General features: G+C 45.8%; 2 protein-coding genes across 4 annotated transcripts in view; one reads left to right on the top strand and one right to left on the bottom strand.

Moving 5' to 3' along the window:
• The window catches only part of septin8a (septin 8a), a 33514-nt gene extending 14513 nt beyond the window's left edge, over window positions 1-19001 (bottom strand). Inside the window, exons 1-7 of one of the 3 annotated variants that reach the window (XM_064349864.1) lie at window positions 18985-19001; window positions 17589-17899; window positions 9311-9425; window positions 8687-8882; window positions 7135-7321; window positions 5561-5722; window positions 3101-3197 (exon numbers count right to left, since the gene is read on the bottom strand). In XM_064349864.1, coding sequence (XP_064205934.1) covers window positions 3101-3197; window positions 5561-5722; window positions 7135-7321; window positions 8687-8882; window positions 9311-9425; window positions 17589-17618 — 787 coding nt within the window. In that variant the 5' untranslated portion in view covers window positions 17619-17899; window positions 18985-19001. Of the gene's footprint in view, window positions 1-3100; window positions 3198-5560; window positions 5723-7134; window positions 7322-8686; window positions 8883-9310; window positions 9426-17588; window positions 17900-18728; window positions 18848-18984 lie in introns of those variants that run through there. The other 2 variants (XM_064349865.1, XM_064349866.1) reach the window with 2 other exon arrangements.
• Window positions 17928-21601, top strand: LOC135262711 (ankyrin repeat domain-containing protein SOWAHA-like). The gene has a single exon (XM_064349863.1). The coding sequence runs from the start codon at window positions 18696-18698 to the stop codon at window positions 20244-20246; it is 1551 nt and encodes a 516-aa protein (XP_064205933.1). The 5' UTR covers window positions 17928-18695; the 3' UTR covers window positions 20247-21601.
• The last annotated feature ends 586 nt before the right edge of the window (window positions 21602-22187 follow it).

Raw genomic sequence — 22187 nt, forward strand, 5'->3', positions numbered from 1 at the left:
GAGAAACACGAACGTTAAAACCGAACGATGTCCGAGCGAGACGTTAAAAACGCGGCTCGCGCGATAAAACCGCTAAAGAAACGTCAGAGCCATCCGGTCGCTGAAGTGTATTAGACTTCGAATAACCAACGCCTACAGCGGTAACGCAAGCGTGGGCTTGGTTAGTACTTGGATGGGAGACATCCTGGGAAAACCAAGCTGCTGCTAGAAGTGATGTCAGTGGGCCAGTAAGGGGTGATTTTCACTCTGGTCAAAAAAAATACCCAGTGCAGTGATGGGGGACACTGTGCCGTAGGAGGTGCCGTCTTTCAGATGCAACATTAAACCGAGGTCCTCACTGTGGTCATCCCTTGACACTCATCACATAGAGGATGGGGTTTCCTGGTGTCCTGGCTAAATTCCCAGCCTGACTCTCTCAACCTGCCACCCAATCATCCCGATTTAATTGGCTAAAAAAAACTACTCTATATCCCCCTATCCATCTCAGCTGATGTGTGCTGAGCGTTCTGGCACAAAATGGCTGCCGAGCTAAATAAATGCTTTAAAATGAATCTGTTCATACGTACAGCCTCTGGAAATGTAACATTTCAGTAGCTCTGGAGACACCTGAACCTGTATTTCTTTCTTTAGGCCCTGAATGCCTTATCACCCACCATTGCAAAGCCAGCTGTACATACGGCTAAATATGTCAAAATGTCCACTCTCGTCAGTCACCCCCATCAGGCAAATAAATAAAGTAACACGATGCAAGACTAAAACAGGGTGAATGATATAAGGTCATTTGGCAGGACGGAAACTGGAAATATTTTAATTGGTCCCCTTTTGGGGTTTCGCTTGTTATTCCATTTGAGGTTCTCACAGTCGACCCCAGCTACATATTCCACGCACGCTCTCATGAACAGCGGTTGTAACTTCCTGTTTTCAGACGTGAGCTGCATCTGGCGGTGAGAATCCAAGAATGGGAATCAAGAAGGCCAGGTTGCAGTTTACTGGTACATTCGTGAACTAACACTCATAAACAAGAACGCAGCCATCTTTGTCACGATTATGAACACGTATGTTACCACTGTCCAGTTGACTCTGACCAAAAACTGGTAAAATAAAAACTTTATTCAATTAATATTTCAAATAACATTAAAGCATCAATGGTTAAAATCCAGTTTGTAGTCGTCCAAGACTTCATAGCTCAAGTAGTTCAAAATATTTTCAGTTACTTAGAAACAGTATTTCATTTTTTTTCCACAAAGAATATTTTATATTGCTATATTACTGTATTTCCCTCAGGTCTGCTGTCTACAGCACTAAACCAATAAAAATTACACGCCAGCCAGTGTGGTCCTGATTTAACCTCCCTTGAATAGTAAGAGCATATATATATGTACCTTAAAAATGAGAAATACAATATTTGGTATAATTCCTTTTAATAATGTGTGCAAGTGAAAGAGGGACAGACAGGAAATGAAGTGAGATGTCTTTTCTCAGCGAGGCCTTTGGGGAAAAGGGGGGAAACGTTCAGCATCTGGTATGTAGCCGCTCTCTCTCTCTCTCTCTCTGTGTGCGAGAGTGTCCCCCTGCTGCGGCCCAGAATGCAATGTGCTGACCCCGGCCTACACGCACCCCTGGGATGGCGTGACTTCAGAGCGGGATGGAGAAACGCATTACAGACACCCGGGGGGGGGGGGGGGGCAAGCAGAAGGGCCAGGTCCTGCAGCCTCTTGTCCGTCAGACGTCTGGGGGTGGGGGGGGAGCAGAGCTCGGAGTGGGGGGGGCGGGGTGGTGGGCCAGAAGCCATCAGAGTTCTTTGTGTTTTATCTTCAATGGTCCCCCATAACTAGTATGAGCGGTGAATCGCGGATTTATAAACTGAGCGAATCCAATAATTCGCACAACCAATTATGTACATGTTTTATTTGTTTTATTTTGTATTATTCTACTGTTAGATTTTAGAAAAATTTGCATGCATTTTGGGCTGCCAAACTAAATGAAAGACACAGTTTAAGTAAAGGGTAAAAGGTTATTCCTAGCATTAACGGTAATTAATCTCATTGTCCTCACATGAATATGAGTTATGAATCGTGGCACCACCCCTCTCGATGCTCCTGAAGAGCAGAAGTGAAATTATCAGGAATGGGGGGGTGAAGGGACTGAACATGAACAATGAGCTCGAGGGTGGGGGTGGGGTGGTGTTTGGGGGGGGGCACGGGGGGGGGGGGGGTGAAGCACCGACCCATTACAGCCCTAAAGCATCAGACCCAGCGCCGCCACGACGATATGCAGATTTGGGAGGACGTTACCCCTGCAGTCAGACGGGACATTAACCTGCTCCAGTGTGGGGGGGCTGTCACCATACAGACCAGACAAAAGGGGGGGGGGGGGTGTCCAATTCAATTCCCACTGGACCCCTCCTTCGCCAATTTCAACCAACTGGCCAAAATTAATTGGTAATTTTTAATGAATTAGCCCCACACAATTACAGCTGTGTCTTTCCTCAGACACGCAACGGAAAATCATATTTTTTAAGCACGGGGCTCAAGTGCTATTTTCAGCCAATGACGCATCGATTACCAATTTATCATAAAAATACTTTTGAGTGTGGTTTAGCCTGAGAAAGTCATTAACAACAGCAACTGGAGCAACTGAAGGCAATGTGCACACAACCTTTGAGTATGAAGGTTCTCGCCCCGGCTGACAGAGATGCCTGATCTCAGATCAGTTTTAAGAGTTAAGGGCCTGAACAGAAAACATCTCAGCCACACTGTGGGACCGTGAACTGGGAACAGTGGAGGAACGACAGTGCTGTTTTCCTTAAAAAAACAAAAATTTCCCTGCTAATTTCAGATGTCCCCACTGCAGCCATGATACTATATGTTTGTGTTCAGCAACTGGATTAAAAAGATTCAGTCTCCTTCTTTGAAAAATCACAGTTAAAATGAATTCTACCAGCTTGTTTATAAAAGCATTTAAACATAATTATTTTATTCAGTAATCATGGACACTTCTTCCATTCTTTGGCACATGCAAATATAAATATGCAAACCGTAAATCTTTTGCTTTTCTGTAATGGAGGTTGGTTTAGATTTGGGGAAAGGGGTACACTTACCCTGAACCACTCCCCAGGGGTACTGCCTGGCCCGCACCATTTTGTTCCCCACCTTCACCTCCTCGATGCTCCCCACTACAGCGAAGGGGAGGTGGGCCTGGAACACAAAGTTTGGGGGGGGGGGGGGGGGTTAGTGCTTTTCCAGGAAAAACCATCCGTCAGGGCCTGCCACACACAAATTACACCTCCATCCTGCCCTGGATCGTCCGTTTAAACGGTTCTCTGCAAGCTTTTTTGTTTCTTTTTACAAAAAAAAAAAAAGAAAAGAAAAGGCTGATGGGTTTCTCAGAGGGAGAGAAGCCTTCGCCGACCCAAACCCTCGGCTGAATAAATCACTGCTTCAGCGCTACACGACCGTGGCCTATTCAGAGGAGAGATCGGTTTACCTTTCATTCTGAGCCCCGTGAGACCAGTTTTAAAAAAAATGACTCAAAAAAACACGCATCGGTAACAGAGCTACACTTACGTCTCCTTCAATCCGCCCTGTAATTAGAGCTATTTTACCTGTGTGCTACAACCTGCTGAGCCACCTGTCTCTCATTTCAACTGCGCTGAACTCAACAACCGTGCCACGGCCGACGCGTCCCGCCATGCGTGGATTAATTCGGAAGTGAGCGCTCCCGCCCCCGCCCTGCGTACGGACGCACGCGGACTCTGAGAGGAGCGGCTGGAGGACCGAGCGCGGTCCCGTTCAGCCGTCTCACACACGCGATCTTCCTGTCGGTAACTCTCAGAGAGCGAACGGCGAGTTTCTGTTTGCTTAACGCACAGCCAAACATCTGCTCCGCTCTGCTCTGCTCTGCTTGAACACTGCGGCTTGGGGCGGAACTTGGAGAACGGAGTCCTCTCTCTCTCTCTCTCTCTCTCTCTCTCTCTCTCTCCCATTCGTACAGATAGCAAGGCCCTTCCCCAACCTCAATCTGCAGAGTTCAGAAAAAAAAAAACCCTTCTGTGGGATTCACAGCTTATTTTCATAAACAATAAACAACAAAAAGGACGTTATTGTACGTTAGGCTTCTGTACGTGGGTGAATTGTGGTGAAGTTAAACTGCGGTTATGAACATATTTTTTTGGGGGGGGTTTTTTTTGTTTTTTTTTTTGGTCTTTAACTAAGTGCAGCTTTGGGGGGAGCTGCTCGGAGTCAGACAGCAGGGGAGACACAGATAGCGTCTAGACACGCTGACAGGCCGACAGACTTCCCCCCCCCAAGCCAAAGCTGATTTGGGTTGTTTACACAGTCTGGTGTGGCTTTGCTCTCAACAGGGACCCGAGCCTGTGGTGAAATAAAAAATTAAAAAACGCCCCCCAGGGTGAGAAAAAAAGCAACAAACGTGGAACTCTGGCCTCATTTATATTCTGCTCGTGAGCCCGCTTGCATCAAGATTTTAACAATAAACTATGCCCATACCCACCGCCATCACAAAAACTCCTTATGGAATGGTTGTACATATGATGTGGATATTTTGTGTACTACCGCTGGAGGTGGGTTATGAAATGGTCATTTAAATGCAACAATTTTACATTAGTGCACAACAGGGCTGCCCAGCCCTGTTCCTGGAGATCTGCCGTCCCTTTCAACCCACATGATTGGAACACGCGATTCTATGAATTAGCAGCTCAACGATATCTCTAGCTGTTGAACGAGGTGTGCTCTGTCGTAGTAAAAACCTACAGGACGGTAGATCTCCAGGAACAGCGTTGGGCAGCCCTGCTGTACAATAGAAAAAGCAAGCAAAATAATCATTAACTGCACCACGGAAATGGTTTCCAAATCTCAAATGTAATCAACAGAAATCTCAGATCGAATCCACAGAATACTGGGCTAGAGTGAGACAGCCTTACAGCTGCATGGCGGTTTCTGTGGCTTGCTAGTGCCGTGATCAAGCACATTTCCTTACTGCTCCCAGAACTACCCTGGGCACTAAACCCTGACGTCACAAAGAAAGGCCTTTTCAGGTCCAACCTCAGGAACACACCAGCAAGAACTCAGCTTCTAACCTGTAAGGCTGCAGGTTCAAGTTTATTTATATATCACATTTCATATACAAGAAAGTGTGATTTATACAAAGATATGCACGCTTGCATAGATAGATATATAAAATTAAGTGAAAAAAGATGCATAGTATACACATGATTCTCAAGTAGGACACCGCCGTCATACCCTCGAGCAAGGTACGTAACCTCAACTGCTTCAGTATATACATCCAGCTGTACCAACGGGTCCTCTGTAAAAACGCGAAGCGTTCTGTGTGGGCGGCCCCTGGATAAGACTGTCTGCTAAATGCCTGTGATGTAATGAAAACGTGACCTAATGTAACCAGAAGAATCTAGAACCACCACAGCAACATTCTAGAGCCGCCTGACTGTGCAGGAGCAGAAGAAGACAGGCTGGGTGCTGGGTTCTGAATCGCACACACACACGCGACCGCTCGTGACTCTCATTGACGGACGGCGACTCACGTTCATGGAGGAGTTGATCTCCGTGACCGCCTCGTCGTCCGTGGGGAACTGGTAGATCTGGACGCCGTTGCTCACCAGCTCGCTCATGATCTTTATCTTGAACTTGTGCAGCTCGCTCTTGGAGATGGTGTCCGCCTTGGCGATGATGGGTATGATGTTCACCTATGCGGACGAAACACACAGGGGAACAAAAAAAACAGTTTGCGCCATTAGACATTTCTCCATTCAGAGCTCAAAGGAAACTAGAATAAAAGATAAAGGACTTAAAAAGTCATAAAAAAGACAAGTGCAGAGATTCAAATGACCGTAAATTTAAAGGCAAAATGTGTGTCATCAGTAACCACTCCTCTTCAGATGTGACAAAAAACTGACAGGGAAGGAAAAAGCAATTTGTCAGGTCTCACGGCAGCTGTGAAGTCCCCCGGGGGAGTCCCACAGCCGCCTGCCGTACTGTCCCGATCTGGGACAGGAACGCTGGATTTCGTTATCGACCGGTTTCTCCACTTTTTCAGTCCAGACCGAGCGCCATGTTCCAGCCTGTCGCTAACCGCGCTGTCCCCTCCGCGGCTGTTCCCATAGCGACGGGACAGGTCGCGACCCCTGACCTTCTCTCCTCTCCTCCGTTCTCATTTCCAGATGCATACTGATCAGGGCTGTTAAGGCACCGCGACAGGCCAGGAAACACAGCCAGAGCTAAATGAGGGAGAAACTGCACAAGGCCGCTGGGCGACCGATGCTTTCTGACACCCTTAGCACCTGCAGCTCAAGGGGCTGATTGGCTAGAGCCTTTTCACAGGCAGCTGCCAGCATTCACTTCCGCCCAGATTTAGCTTCAGTATTTACTGCAGGATATGCGTGCCTCTCAGAGCTGGAGATGAAGCATCGTTCAGTACCGGGCCATCTGTACATCAGACACCCTTCGATTAAAAAAAAATGATCATCAAAAGAAACCCAAAACAGGCCCGTCCCACCACTGCTGTGAATGAGACTGGTCCGGCAGTGGAGGGGTACGCCCAAAAAGAGGCCCGGGCCCTTACGGAACGCTGCATTCTGTCTGGAATTTTCGGGAATTTCCTCCCAGGGTCCGCCCGACACCGGATCCGACGGAAAGCCCAAGGAACGGGAAAGTCCTGGTCGAGCCGAAACTAATGAGACAGTCTGGAAGCAGGCCGGGGTGCAGCCTGGACCCTCGCCACTGCGGAAACAAGCGCCTCCCCCCTCCTCCCTCCCTCCCTCCTTCCCTCCCCCCAGTTTCTCCTTGCTTTCCTGAGGTACTCTCAACACTAACGGTGAACACACGCATTTCAGAAAGGGCCGTGTAGCATAATGGGTAAGCAACTGGTCTTGAAACCTAAAAGTTGCGGGTTCGATTCCCGGGCAGGACACTTGAGCAAGGTACTTAACCTGCATTGCTTCAGTATGGCATATTCAGCTGTATAAATGGATGAAATGCAAAAAAAATCACTATGTCAAAAAGTTGTGCAAGTCGGTCTGGATAAGATGCAATGTAATGGAAAGGCCAGAGAACACATCGTGTGCCCGTGCGATTTCGCGCGCGCGCGTCGCTCGCTCACCTTGCTGTCCAGTTTCTTCATGGTGACCAGGTCCAGGGACTTCAGCGAGTGTCCCGTGGGGGCGATGAAGTACAGGCAGATGTGGATCCTCGTGTCGTGGTAGTTGAAGAGGGAGCGCTTGATTTTCAGCTCTTCCTGAAGGTAGTTCTCGAACTGCGTGTCGATGTAGTCCACGATCGGTTTGTAGCTGCAGCCAAGAAGAAGAAGAAAAATAATCAAAAACAAATCAAAGAAACTGCACTGAACTGCTCTGGATAAAATGTGTCACTTTTAATCGTTTCGCCGATTTCATGAGGTGCCAGCAATAATGGCGCCAAGTCGATATGACCACGGGAAGCCATAAAATAACAATGCAGTTCAGAACGTTTAACTTTTAAAATCAATGGCAGCATCAATTATGCATGGTCTTCCTACTTCCTACCTAAACCACAGAATATCAATCCACTCACGCTGACTCGTGCAAGAAACATGAGAAATATCCAGATTTATGCATGTATTTACAAGGATAAGGCCAAATATGTGGACTGAAACAAATGACTGAATATGCATAGCATGACCTCTAAAAAAAAATCTTTAAAAAAAAACCCACTTCTATGTAGAATCAACAAATGTGATTCATAACATTTTACATATGCCAACGTCAGTTCACAGTGGCTGCAAAGTTAAGACAAATTCATATTTGGGCAGGCATAGCTCGCCTGGTATTCCAGGAACTGCACTCCGGTTAAAATGAACACCTGACACATGAACTGACGTCAGAACCGTGACTACAAAATGGCCACTACTGCCCACCGTTTCCTCATTTTAATGAAGGAGCGCAAGAAAACAAATAGTCCACAGCTCATACATACAGTATCCCAGCAGAAACGCAAGGGCAGAATTATCAGTGCCCTCCTTTGTGTATTTTAGGAAAAGCGGCCTCAAGGGCTTGGCTTGTTTGCGACTGTCTGTTTGCGATGTGAAGACGTGCCAAGAAAACGTTTAGGCCCCTTAAAAAAAAACCCTCCTTTTAGTGGCTCCCAGCATCCTTATTCCTTCCCATAATGCACGCATTATGACTTCTCATTCTTTGGCACTTGTGTTGGAGATGCGTTGTCCCAAAAAGCGGATGAATTATGCTAGTGTTCTCCTCCTCCCTCCGCATCGCACAGGGAGCTCAGAAGACCCGTCTCTTCCCAAGGTCACACAAACACTCTTTCCCACAGCGGCAGCTCAAAACCAAGAATTTCCTCCTCTCAACTCTCAACCCCCCCCCCCGCCAACCCCCCACCCTGCCAAACTTTCTCATGTCTTTTCAAACAGAATTAGTTCTGCCAGTCATCTCCTCCTCTTATCTCCACTCAGTCTGCTGGCTCCGTCCGACTGTCTTTCATGACCCAACAGCCAAGACGCTACGAAACCATTGGTCCTCCTCCTCAGCTCCTGCTATCTCGGTTTTGCTCCAAACATGGAAAAGAATTCAGGAATTCAGACGAACGGGTGTTTTTTTTTGAGGGATGCTTCCTGGTTCCCATCAGCCCCCTGAGATTCAGGGAGGGGAACGCGGCCGTACCTCTCCTCCTTGTTGATCTGGTCTCCGAACCCCACGGTGTCCACGATGGTCAGCTTCAGGTGGACGTTGCTCTCCTGCAGGTCGTAGGTTCTGGGCCGGAGGTACACGCCGTTCTGGTAGTGGCTGGCCTCCTCGTCCTCGAACGTCGTGTTGAACAGCGTGTTCATTAGCGTCGACTTGCCGATGCCCGTTTCCCCTGGCGAGCGGAAGGACGAGTTTTGGGAGGGGGGCACAAAATCAGGTCTCATTAGAACATTTTACCCCCACCCTTACATGAGAACTTTCTTAAATGACACGCTTCCGTTTCAGTGACCCACTATCTTTTGAGTAGTGTTTTATTTTGTTCTGGGCCTATTTTTTTTCCCCCAACATCTTATTCTCTAGAAACAACACAATTGATATCCCTTCATTTCACCTTTTAAGCATTTCTGGTTTGATATTAACGGGAAGTGTGACTTCCTTCTGTCATCACAGAGGAGAAAGTTCTAGAAGGTGACAGCTAGGCTTCAGCTTCCCTCCACGTGTTCTTTCCCTTCATCTGTAGTCATGTAAACGGTACGGCTTTATTTTGTTTATGCTAGAGGAAAAATTGTGGTTTCCGGAAAGTGGTGCTGGCCAACTTACCCACACAGAGGATGTTGAAGCAGAATCCCTGTGTCACCGATTTACTGACCAGCTGATCGGGCAAACTGTCGAAACCAACATGGCCGCCCAGGCTGAGGTTCCTCTTTTCTTCGCTCTGGGGAGAAGATCCAAATGCAACCATCGCTATAATCACTTATTTTCCTCTGCAGAAGACAGAGACATACGTCAACCCAACACCCAGCCAACCACCCCAACCCCCTCCTGCCAACGTCTTCTGTAACTGGTAGAGCTGTTATTAAACTTGAACTTGAGCTTAACCGCTTAAAATAACACACAAATCCGTGATTCACTAACAGACTTCAAACATTCAGGGTTTTTTTTTTGTACGATGGTATATTTTTACGGGGGAAATGTCCCTATTCTTGCTTTCTATACGGGGCCTAGGCTCGAGTTAAAGGTTTAAAACCCCCGGTCTTGCGTTAAGACGCTGCGAGTGAAAACGTTTTAAACAGCAGCCGACAGCACCTACAGCCCGGAGCGCTGCTCCCTGTAAGGGCACATACTTCTGGGATGATGTCATCCGACTCGGCCCCAAAAACTGGAGCGGGCTGTTATGACTGCGACGCAGGACCAGGGGGCACAAGGAATGCAACCCAATCTGATTAAACCTTTTTTTTTTTTAAGGGGGGGGGGGCGTGGTCATGGTGGTGGTGCGGAGTGGAATTGATATTTCCATAATCGCGACCATCCAATAATTATACATATATATATACATATATATATTTTATTTTTTTTGTATTATTTCGAAGTCAGATGCAGGAGGGTTTTTTCAGTCAAGATGACAGCGAGTCGTTCTAACGTCACAGTCTCATAAACTGCCATGGAACAGAGGTCTGGTTTGTGCGGAAGATGCTACGAATACCATGGCCGTTAAACGATCCTTGAGCGAAGAAACGCAAACCCCCCCCCCCCCCACCTCACCCCCACGGGACTCAAGCCGCACGGGCCAAGGGAGCTCAGGTGGAGCGGAGTTTCCGTCAGGCTTCCCCAAATTTCCTCCACGAAATACACACCCGTGACCACAGACTTCTGTGCTTATGAGTACGCGAAACAAAAAAAGACAAAAAAGTATCCGTTTGGGGTCGGATGGGAGGAGAGGAGAGGAGAGGCACTTCCATTTCTCTGTGCCAGATGGACCTTGGAATTCAACAAAGCGCTGGATGGATGAGTTCACCAAAACTCTCATTTCCTTATACACCTGAATCCTACCTCTCTCTCTCCCTTTCCCTCCCCCTCTCACACACTCTCCCCCTCTCCCTCTCTCTCACTCAAATTCAAATGCTTTATTGGCATGACATGTTTTTTTTTTTTTTTTAAATACATACTGCCAAAGTGTAGTGATAACAACGATCAATCATAGTACGGATTTTTAAAAAGCAAGCCGCAACAACAATAGCAGCATAAATTATAAATAACATCTTTCTCACTCTCTCTCTCTGGCACACTCACTCACTATCTCTCTCTCCTCCCCGGCCTCTCTCCCTCTCTACTTCTGGTTCTCTCCCTCTCTCTCTCTGTCTCTACCTCTGGCACTTGCTCTCTATCTCTCTCTCTCTCTCTCTCTCTCTCTCTCTCTATGGCACACTCACTCACTATCTCTCTCCTTCCCCGGCCCTCTCTCCCTCTCTACTTCTGGTTCTCTCCCTCTCTCTCTCACTCTCTCTCACTCTCTACCTCTGGCACTTGCTCTCTCTCTCTCTCTCTCTCTCTCTCTCTATGGCACACTCACTCACTATTTCAATTTCAAAGTGCTTTATTGGCATGACAAATATAGGCACTTGTGTTGCCAAAGCAGTGGTTATAACATACAACTATATACAGTTAATCCATTATATTAAAAAAATAAAAATAAAAATAAAAAAATAAAAAATATATACAAAAATATCAGTAAGTGATGTTAGGTGTGTGTGTGTGTGTGTGTCTGACTATCTGTGTGTTATGTGCATGAGTGAATATTATGTGTCTGCTTGTACGTGTGTATGCTGTGTGTAAATGTGTGCATGAGGTGGTCACACATTGTCCCTCAGAGTATGGCAAGAGAACACAAATTGTGCTGCTAATATGCAGCAGCCTTTTTCTTCTCCTAATAGGTAGGGTAATCTATCGTCATTGGGTATATCATTGAATTGGGGACATTTCTGGATTATTTTTTGGTAGAATTTTTGGCGAATTTGGTCAAATTTTGTGCATTCCATTAGGAAGTGTTTTTCCGTTTCAATTTGGTTGCCTTTGCATTGTTGGCACAATCTATTTTCTTCTGGCAACCATGATTGTCTGTGCCTGCCAGTTTCTATGGCTAAGTGGTGCTCGCTGAGTCTGTACCTCGTCAAGGTGGTTCTCAGTTTTTTGTCAGTAACTGTGGTCAGGTAGTTCGCTACAGTATACTGTCTTTTTAGGGCCAAATAACATTTCATTTTACTTTGCAATTTTGTTTTAGTTTCCCAGTAGGTTATATAATTCTGTTTCAGCTGTGTTGCAATTTGGTTTATTCTAATTATGTTTGTAGTTTTGTTCTGATCCTGAGCAGGTGAGGTGTTAGTGTGTGTTAGTGTATGTGGGGAACTAAGGCTCAGGACCAGCTGAGTGAGGGGATTGTTTGCTTTGCTCAACTCTTGGTATTGCAGGGCTTTGTATTGATATGAGTGGGGGTCACTTTGTTTTAGGTGCTTCCAAAATTTGATTGACCTTTTTGTATTTTGATAAGTAATGGGTATTGGCCTAATTCTGCCCTGCATGCATTGTTTGTTGTGTTTCTATGTAATTTCAGGATATGTTTACAGAATTCTGCATGCAGGGTTTCAATTGGATGTTTGTCCCATTTGCCAAATTCTTGACTGATGAGTGGACCCCACACTTCACTGCCATAAAGAGCAATTGGTTCGATTACAGCTCCAAAGATTTTAAGCCAAATTCTAATTGGAATCTCTACACAAATTTGTCGTTTTATGGCGTAGAAGGCCCTGCGTGCTTTCTCCCTTAGTTCATTCACTGCAATGTTGAAGTTTCCTGTAGAACTGATTTTTAGCCCTAAATAATTGTAATTTGAGGAATGTTCAATGTAGTGTGTTCCTAACATGAATTTGTGTTTTGTTCCCTGAGATCTGGATCTTTTTTGGAATGTCATAATTTTAGTTTTGTTAAGGTTTACTGCCAGTAAACCTACTACTCACTATCTCTCTTTTGTTAAGGTTTACTGCCAGTAAACCTACTACTCACTATCTCTCTTTTGTTAAGGTTTACTGCCAGTAAACCTACTACTCACTATCTCTCTCTCTCTGGCACTCTCTCTCTACCTCTGGCACTTGCACTCACTCTCACTCTCACTCTCACTCTCACTCTCACTCTCACTCTCACTCTCACTCTCACTCTCACTCTCACACTCACACTCACACTCACACTCACACTCACACTCACACTCACACTCATACTCTCTCTCTCTCTCCCAGTCAACTGGCACAGAATTCGTTAGCATCGCGGCGACGCACTGCTAACAGAAACAGGGCACAATCAATGGGACATAAAAAAGATGCAAATGGCAAAAAGAGGCCAGCGTACCTCACCCCGCCACCCCGGTAAAAACCACAACAAGTCAATCTTTCATGCATCAGTGACAATGGCACACACATTTTTTTTTTTTTAGATACGACCACTCACTCTCTCTCTCTCTCTGTCCACCAGAAGAGAACAGAGGAACCACAGTGCAGTCATTTTAGGGACCTGAAACTATTATTTTCCAAACGCCGAAAAAAAAAAAACAAGGCCCAAACATTGGGTTTCATTGAACCAAACATTGGTTTCATTCAGGAATGATGGTTACATCAGGATATGGAGCTTAGTATGGACCAGATCAAACCAGACGAGCAGGAGGTTCACCCTAAGGAGAGTATGGTCCGTATCTAAACAAACAGACTAATAAACGTGATTTCCATTGAGCAAATTCAACTTGACTTAACCTTAATTTCAGTATTACATAAGGGTGTATGTAAATGGGGGGTAAATGTTCTTTTTTTCCCCCTGAAGATGGCTGGTCACATTGGCCCTGGATCTTCCATTTTCAAGCTCTCTGTCCAACTAGACTGTATAATTTGACTGTACAATTTCACAGTAATAGGTTATATTACTCTCAAATTGCTAACGGCACGCTATGTGGTCCAGCTTGTGTTCTGTACTCACTATTTCAAAATTAATGCAATTTTTAAATAATAGAAACAATACACCACTATTTACCATACAAGAAAATGATATCTGTAATAAGTACATCTGAAAGTCTAGTAAGCTGCCAGCACTAACTAAAGAGTTCTTGTCTTGTGTCTGTGTCACCAAAATAGCCATATTGCCAACAAAACAGTGTGGATAGCCTCCAAAATATACAATAAAATATTCTGGTCCGATTCACAGATATGTGGAGATGTGCTAGACTAATCTGGCAATCTCATTATAACCAGAACCTACAAGAACTGAAAAAATAATGACAAGATGTTAAAATGTATAATAATGTCTACTTGAACTAGTGGCCACAATTATATATCAAACAAAATCTAGGAATGTGTATTTTTATAACGCAAGACTGCAGTTATAACAGAATCTCAGAAAAAAAAGTGCAAGTAAAAAAACTGCCATCTAAAACTGTACATGAAAAAAACAAGCTTGTGGACTGTGCAGTCTATGAGAATACACGAAAACTGCATGGAGAGAGCGAGGGGGGGGGCAGAGGGAGAGAAAGAGAAAGAGAGAGAAAGAGATTTATCATGAAAACTAAATGGAAATGATACTCTGCCAGCCGATGGTGAATTTTGACAGATGACTGGGGGTGGGGGGAAAAAAAACAGACGGAGGAGTAAATCCAGAGTGTTATGGAATCAGCAATCCAGAGGGCTATGAAGAAACCCCCACCAACATGGCAGGGGGAGAGACAGGAGGGTGCGCTGGAAAGGCCCAAAATCAAAACGCTATATTAATCTTTAAAAGTCCGTTGTCTGGGTGTAATGACCAGCTGTGAAGAAAATAAGGTGAAGGGATTCCCGTGACTTTGAGTGCAACACTAATAATACTGTTTATGCTTACTCCACCTGGAACAACACTGACCTAGTCCCGCGCTAGTTTCATTTCTGACTGAGATGACAGACCGGAACTGATGTAGGACTTGCTCTGTAAAAATGAAGGCCAGTCAAAGCAGGAAGACAGTAATGAAACCTATAAAAGCGAAGAATTAGCTCTAAAGAATCGTAGTTGCACGATGTGGCACTCAGGCGATATTAATGTTCTCATTATTAATTATGAAAAAGGTAATATTCTACACACACTGCATAAAAACGGCTAAATCAGCCAGGTAAAAAAAAAAAACGGCTCTACACAAAATATTCGACACTGTTCTCCCCGTCTCGGCCAGATCAAACAAAACTGAGCATATCCATTTACTTTAGTGACATACACACAGAACCAAAATGGAAGCCCATTAGTAAAACAGAGTCATATAGTGCCTGTGATCTAAACCCTTTGAATTATTTTTGACTCCTAGGTCTGTTAATTGATCGTTCGTGCCAGACTAAACATCCGTAATGAAGGCAAACGTTATTAGATCGGCTCCCTCCGTGAACCGACACTGTAAAACCTAAAAGCAATTATTGGAATTGCGTAACCTCCGCTCAACTGGAGTTATTTAGGTCTTTTTTTATTATTTAAAAAAAGGGGTTCAACTTAAAATGTAGAGACCAGTGCACAGACTAGGCCTACTTTACAAGTGAGCCTGTTAAGGGTCCTATTCAAATGGTTCAAAGGCAATCAGTTCAATCAGTGTTCATTCATACTTCAACGCAGAGCTCTCAGACACACTGATGGAGAAAGAAAACGACTGCAGCTATGTGTAATCTCACGGACTATTATTTCATAATATGATACTCTGCGCCCCTCCCTTGTGCCTGTCCGACGGGATACATCTTCTAATGCTGAAATAGACCATCCCAAAGTCTGGACGGACGACGCCAGATGTATTGTTGGGCTGAATGGCCTGTACTCGTCGTTACGTTACGTTACGTTATGTTATGACCAACAGAGCAGTCTTCACATCAGACTAAAAGCGCACGGCATGGGGATCCATAAAGCTAGCTACACTTCATCGTTTTCAGACGACAGGGACGACGTCTATGTTGACAATGTCGTTATTCAAACAAGGTTACAGGTTGAAAGTTAAAAAATAATAATAAACCAATTTTAAAGACGAAATTGAAAAAGGTCGCAACACGCCCACTTTGAGAGGAAGCACCGGCTATCAGCCAAAGCCGTTTTTCACACAACAATTGTATGTTCCAGTTGCCCGGCGCTCAGTCTCAGCACACAGCGACGGCACAAAGGAGTCTTTCTTGAACTGTTACTTCACTGGGCTGTAACATTTCCATGCCCCCTGCCCTTTGGAAATAACTCATCGGAGTTCAAATAGGCCTACACTTTTTTAAATCTTTTTTTTTTTTTTTTACAACCGCCGTGGCAGACTTGAACGTAAACCTAAAATTTCAGAGTGATAAAGATTACCAGAGCTGTCTTCCACATTAACTTACTTACATAAAAGTTACGAGGAACGATAGCGAGATTATATTTTTGATTTGCATTCGTGGAGCCAAACATGGGACCATAACCGCGCACAAGTTCAGTGCCTGTGCAGTAGGCTACTTTGTGCAGGACTCATTGGAGGATGCCTTATTTCGGTGCCTTTTCACAATGCGAAAGCTAGTTTTTGACGTTACTTTTGGGAGCTACTTCACTCAATGAGCGAGTCCAAAATGTTTTTTAAAAATGGTAAACGACTTCACGTTGTCAGAGATTCAGATATGGCATGTTCCATTTGATAGCATCGCGCACGAGACGACTATCGGTCCCATCCATCCCTCGCTGTCAGATTCCACCTCGCTTCCACTCCCCTGCTCGGCGAATTCGTGACAATCTTGGAGGGGAGGGGGGTGGCTAGAGTACTCACTGCTAATCTGCTTACCTACGTAGGCAACGTAATGCTAACCATCCAACCCAACAACTCAAAGAATCTCGTCAGCGGTTGACGGAAAGTGAAATACCCGTCAGGACTTCAGGTTGGCTTTACACTGGGGACAAATATTACGCTGTATTAATACCTCGCGTTTTATGTCAGCACACTGGTGCCTGGTAGAATAAATAATCAAAAGCTACTTAAGGGACGATCAATGTCTCAGAACTGCAATTAGCCCTGAGGGGGGTTTAGATCTTCATCTTTTTTTCCCAGCCAATGTAAACAAACCGGTCTTGTCAAAAATTTGTTTTTTTTACGTAAGAAAATCGCAGCTCCGCCTACATTCAGGAATAATGCTGTTTCCAAAACACAATAGATCGAACCCGATGCACAGATTCGTCTAAGTTTAAAAGGAATTCGTCTTGATGCAACTCGGAGTGCATTACGTGACCTGCGCTATCACGTAGGCTATGTTGTTAGAAACCCGCACAGTAAGTAATCCCCCTCCATTCATTAGGAAGTTCGATAACACCACTTCTCTTCTCTTGTGATGAGGCCGTCCACAAAATAGTGGCCCTTATTCAAAATCAACATTAGAAAATCGTGGTCGGCGGTTCCATCTCATAAGCACACAGGGCGCATGAAAAATATTTGAAACATGAAGCTACACTTTCTAGTTGTCTTCAGAAGAGCAACCAGCGCCGTAGCCTAAAACAGTTGCACGCAAGTATCGCTGAGAATGCCGCTTGTAGTTGGCGTGTAGGCTACCAGGGGTTCCACTGCAAAAGGCAATTCCCAACATTGCACATCTGCGCGATAGCCCAAAGACGACCGTTCCGTGAGATAGCCTGCCCTCTGGAAAAGCAGATATTGGGGTTGGGGAAAGTTACGCTATCAATAACGTTCACGAATGTCCACTTAGCTGGAAAGAAAACTGGTCGTGCAACCCCTCAGTAGGCTATAGACTAAGATAACAGAGCAAAGCTGTGGCTATACGGTAATTAGCCAGATTACCCCCAAGTAGTCTATGTTTGATAGCCAACATGACAAGCCTTTTCCAGTAGCTGAATGTGTTCACTCGGTCACTGGTGATACAGACAACGTGGCTAGATACATTCCCATCAGGACCAGATCGAAATGGGAAGGCGTATTGCCACCATCACCATAGTAGCTTGCTAGCCAGCTATTTACTTGCATATGGCAGAAACGATGTCTGCCCAGAGAATGAAGCAGCAATGACTGTCCAAACTGTAATCATTTAAAAAGACAGCGCACACTTACGGAAAATACATCCACGTCCGTTGCAGCCATTGTGTGGAGAGCGCGTAGATTACAAGCGAGCTAAGCGAAGAGGGACTTCTTTTCGTTCCGCACTCTCCGTACGCTGACACAGTAGAAGAGGCTCCGTGCATCCAATATGGCTACTTCCTGGAAACTCCCACTTCACACAGGAATTCCATTCTCAGGGCCACACAAGCCGGGACAGGGGAGTTTCACAAGACAGGAACAGTTTTCAAGCGAACCGCACTGCATCCGCTTCGCGAGAGCACTGGAAAAAAAACAGAGGCGTGCCGCTCATGGGGAGGGAGTTTCTGTGTGAAAATAAAGTAAACATTAACACTGGTTCATATTTGATGATGGGTCACTGTGCTCGTGAGCGCTCTCGGGATCTGTAGTCTCGCGGACTGTGATCCGCTGTTAAAGCACAAGATTCACTTCACAGTTTCTGTAGGCTACTTAACACCTCGTTTCACTTCATATTTCTATGCACTTAATATTTGACCTTGCATAAAATAATCAAACTGCTTAAATGCATTATTATGTGCTATTTTTTCATTATTATGCAGTATGTGTTCTAACTAGCGGATCATGCATGTTCCGGGAAACTGGTACAAAGTTGCAATGCTCTGTCAAAGGAAATAAATCTGCAACAGTAACTTTTCTGTGTGGGTAATAGTTCTTCGTTGTGCGGCCTATCACGCCTTTGTAATATATCCTTTGTCAAAAAGAGTTGCCCAGAAATACGTTGGCCGTTGTAAATCGAAGGTATCGTGTTCTTCCTCTGTTTGTGAAAAGTATGGTGAATAGTTTTCCTCGCATTTAAGGGTTCATCTTGCACGGATCGAATTGCGACGGCTAGCCCATGGCTATCAACTACAGTTACCAGAGCCCCTTCTCAGGCCGCCTTCTCCTGTTCGCTTCTCCGCATAAATTATTCTAATTGTCCCCGCATATAGGCAGACAGACTCTCACCGGAAGCTCCAGGTAGAGCGGAGCCACAGCCCAAGACCGGCGGCAGACAGAAAGCCAAGGTGAGCAAGAACTGAACGAACAGGATTTGCTCTTATGCTTTAATAACGGTTCCCCGAAAAAAAAACTGTGCCAACGATGGCTTTAACTCAAGAAACCATTATGATTTACTTGCTGAAACGGGACGGCAAAGCAAAGAACTCCGAGTTTCTGAGTGAGTTCAAAGGTCCTTTAAACTGCAGCGATCTCGCGGAAAAGAAACAGAACAGGGATCTCTTCAAGACTTTCGTGAACAACGTCGCCGTAGTTAAAGAAATAGATGGCGAAAAGCATATCGTCCTTAAGAAAAGATATTCGCATTTGTTGAAAGAGATCCCGACGTTAACGGATCAAAGAACAGAGTTTGGGGAAAGTTCAGACGCCTCACCTGACGCTCCGGCGGAACTGAGTGGACCGTGTGATGGCGAAGGAAACGAAAGCTCTAATCTGGCGAAACAGAAAGAGAACTCAAATCTCGATAACAGCAACGCGTCACCTCTCGCAGACACTGATTGCGGTGATAGTAACAGCGATAGTAACAGCGACAAAGAACCGTCGCCCGTGGAACGGGCATTGCAAAGAAGCAGAGATATGGATTCAGTCAGGCTGCACACAGGGACGCAAAATGTTAGTAGCATACAGTCATGTAAAGTACTCCACAATAGCTTGAAAGACAACGAGGCGAAACCCTCCGTTTCACAAGCTGGGCGTACTGATGGGACAGCTAAATCGGGAGCCACTGCGCCCCAAAAGCCGTACATGTTGCCCTTGAGAATGCCACCACCACCAGCACGCAAGGTCATCGCCGATGTGCCCGAGCCGGGCGCTAAGGACAAGCCCCCGGGGACCGTCAACCACGGCCGAGAGCTCGACAGGTCCCCCAGAACCAAGAGGAGGCCGTTCGAGGAGCTCCAGCCCCCAGGTTCGCCGCACCCGAGGCGGTGTCAGAAGAGTGCCAAGCCCGCCGAGGAGGCCAAGTATTCGGCGACGGTCCCGCTGGAGTCCAAGGAGCACGAGTGGCTGGTGAAGTCCGCCGCGGGGCACTGGAGCCAGGTGCACGGCCTCTTGCTCCGGGACGCCGAGCTCGGGCTGAAGAAGGACTTCATGTCGGGCTTCACGGCCCTGCACTGGGCGGCGAAGGGCGGGCACTGCGAGATGGTGCGCACCATCGTCGAGCTGTGCCGGCGCGGCCGCGCCGACTTCGACGTCGACGCCCGGAGCCACGGCGGGTACACGGCGCTGCACGTCGCCGCCATCCACGACCGCCGGGCGGCGATCGTCCTGCTCGCCCGCGACTTCGGCGCCGACGTGCACGTGCGGGACAACGGCGGCAAGAAGGCCCGCCACTACCTGCGGGCGGACGCGCCGGACGAGGTGAGGGAGCTGCTCGGCGAGCCGCGGGCCGAGCCGCGGGAGCGCCCGCAGGAGAGGGACGGCGGGGACGAGCACCTCGCCGACGTTCCCAGGGGCCTCGGCACGATCGGCAGGCTGTTCCAGCCGCACGCCGCCGGGCCCAGGAGGAGGCACAGGCAGCGGCCGGGCTTCCTGTCCGTGACCTGCGAGGACGTGGAGGACGAGGGCGAGGAGAGCCCGCCGAGGAACAGAAGCTTCTCGGACCTTTTCAAGCACGGCGCGCTGGCGCCGCACTGAAAGCGCCAGGGTTCACCGTCGAATACTACTCTCACCCTGCAAGCGTGTTGTCAAATGAAATGGGAGTTCAGTGTTAAGTCAACTCTACGAGAGTACATATGGTCACTGTTGGACTCATGCAGATACCCGGTTAGAGCCAAATTCATGTTCAGCGCAAAAATGCTCAGTGTTAAATCAACTCTATCACAGTACATATAGTCCCTGTTATGTCCTACACTCTCAGAAATAAAGGTACACCAGGGTACAAATTCTGTGCAAGCACAAAACTGTACCTCTGAAGGTACTAGTGACAAGCGATTGTACCTTTCTAGGTACTGAATGGTACCTTTTCTTCTGAGAGCGTATGTTAGAGTTGAATTAACATAGAATATTTTACTATGTGGTGGACACATAATTAGATGGTTGTGGGATCTTTATAACAATATGTTTTCATAATATGAAAGTGGGCTATATGTCTGTCCTCTTGAATGAAACAAATCATTCTTATTATTAGTTCAGGTTTTTGGCATTATGTAGCAATGTAGCATTTGTAAGAATTATAATAACAGTGCATGTGGATTATAATGTACAAAAACACACACTGTTTTAATTATTGATAAGAGCGTGGGGCGGAGTACCTTATAGCCTACTGTGACTCACTTTATGAAAACTTATCAAAATATTGATACGAGTGAGTGCAGTGAAAATATGTGCAGTCCGTCTGAATTACTCCAGTGTTTTACCGTTTGTGCCTTCAGACCTAATCTATGCATTGAATCAGTGTATTACCATATTATAATTTTTATTACTTTGAAACATGAGTAATTAAATAAATTAATTGTTTTTCTTGTCTGTAACTGTTTTTTTTTTAATTGAAGCGGGTGCAGGGCTGTTCAGTTTGTTTTTGGGTAAGTGTGCATGCCTCTCTGTATCTTGTTTAAACAGATATCGCTTGTAGTGTTGCCAAAATACACAGAACACAGTTTCTGTCGGGAATGTTTGCCAAGAAAACAGTTATGATGTATAACGTGTAATCAAGAAAAAAAAAGAAAAAAAAAAAAAAAGCTGTTCTTTGGTCCTGGAGTCCTCAGGTCAATATGACATGAGGTATGGTCTTGGCCTGCTATAGATAGAATCGGTTATTCAAAAATAACACTTTGCACATATTTATCAATATGCGGGGGCAGTTTTTAACACATCTCTGAGAGAGAGGGGGGGGGGGGGGGGAGTGGGGCGGTATGGTATATGGGCTGTATGTTAACTGTATGAACATCTTTTTTTTTTTTCTGAATATTTTCTGTTTCTGTGGAAGATGGAAGAGCGTGGATTTATTTTCAGAATCTTAAATAAATAAAAAATTACGATGTTTGAAATTACGATCGATTTGAACAGATGTGTGAGCCAAATGATGGGTACTTCACGGGGGGGGGGGGGAGGGAGGGGGGTGGGGAGGAAGGGGGGCATTTTTCCAGTCCTACACCTGCAGGGTAAAAGTCCCGTCTGCCTCGATCCCCTTATTAGCTCTGACGTCGTTTCTGAATGTGCTCGCTGAAAGTTATGGAGCGTAAACTGAAGGCTGTTCTGCGCGCTCCGATGCCTATTCGCCGTCTAGATAAAGACGGGCAAAGAAAGCTGTATGAAATTAATTAACAGTCGATGTGCTGTATTGTGTGCTTCAATTAAAAACTGGGAAATTATATTATTCTTTTATACTAATCTTGCTCAGAGGGGAAAAAAAAGATTTTTAACGAGCAATATTATTTTTTTTCCCAAAAAAAAATGTCACAGTGATTCATGTACCTGTATTCTCTACTCCACACACTCCCTATTCAAGGGTAACACTCCTATAGTGTTTTATGAGATGGGCGAACATATTTGTGGGGATCTTTGACCTTTCCTCCATACGGAATCTTTGGAAAATCCTTTAGATCACTGGTGTCAGATTCCAGTCCTGGAGGTTCC

This window comes from Anguilla rostrata, chromosome 9 (genome assembly GCF_018555375.3).
Source record: "Anguilla rostrata isolate EN2019 chromosome 9, ASM1855537v3, whole genome shotgun sequence".
NCBI lineage: Eukaryota > Metazoa > Chordata > Actinopteri > Anguilliformes > Anguillidae > Anguilla > Anguilla rostrata.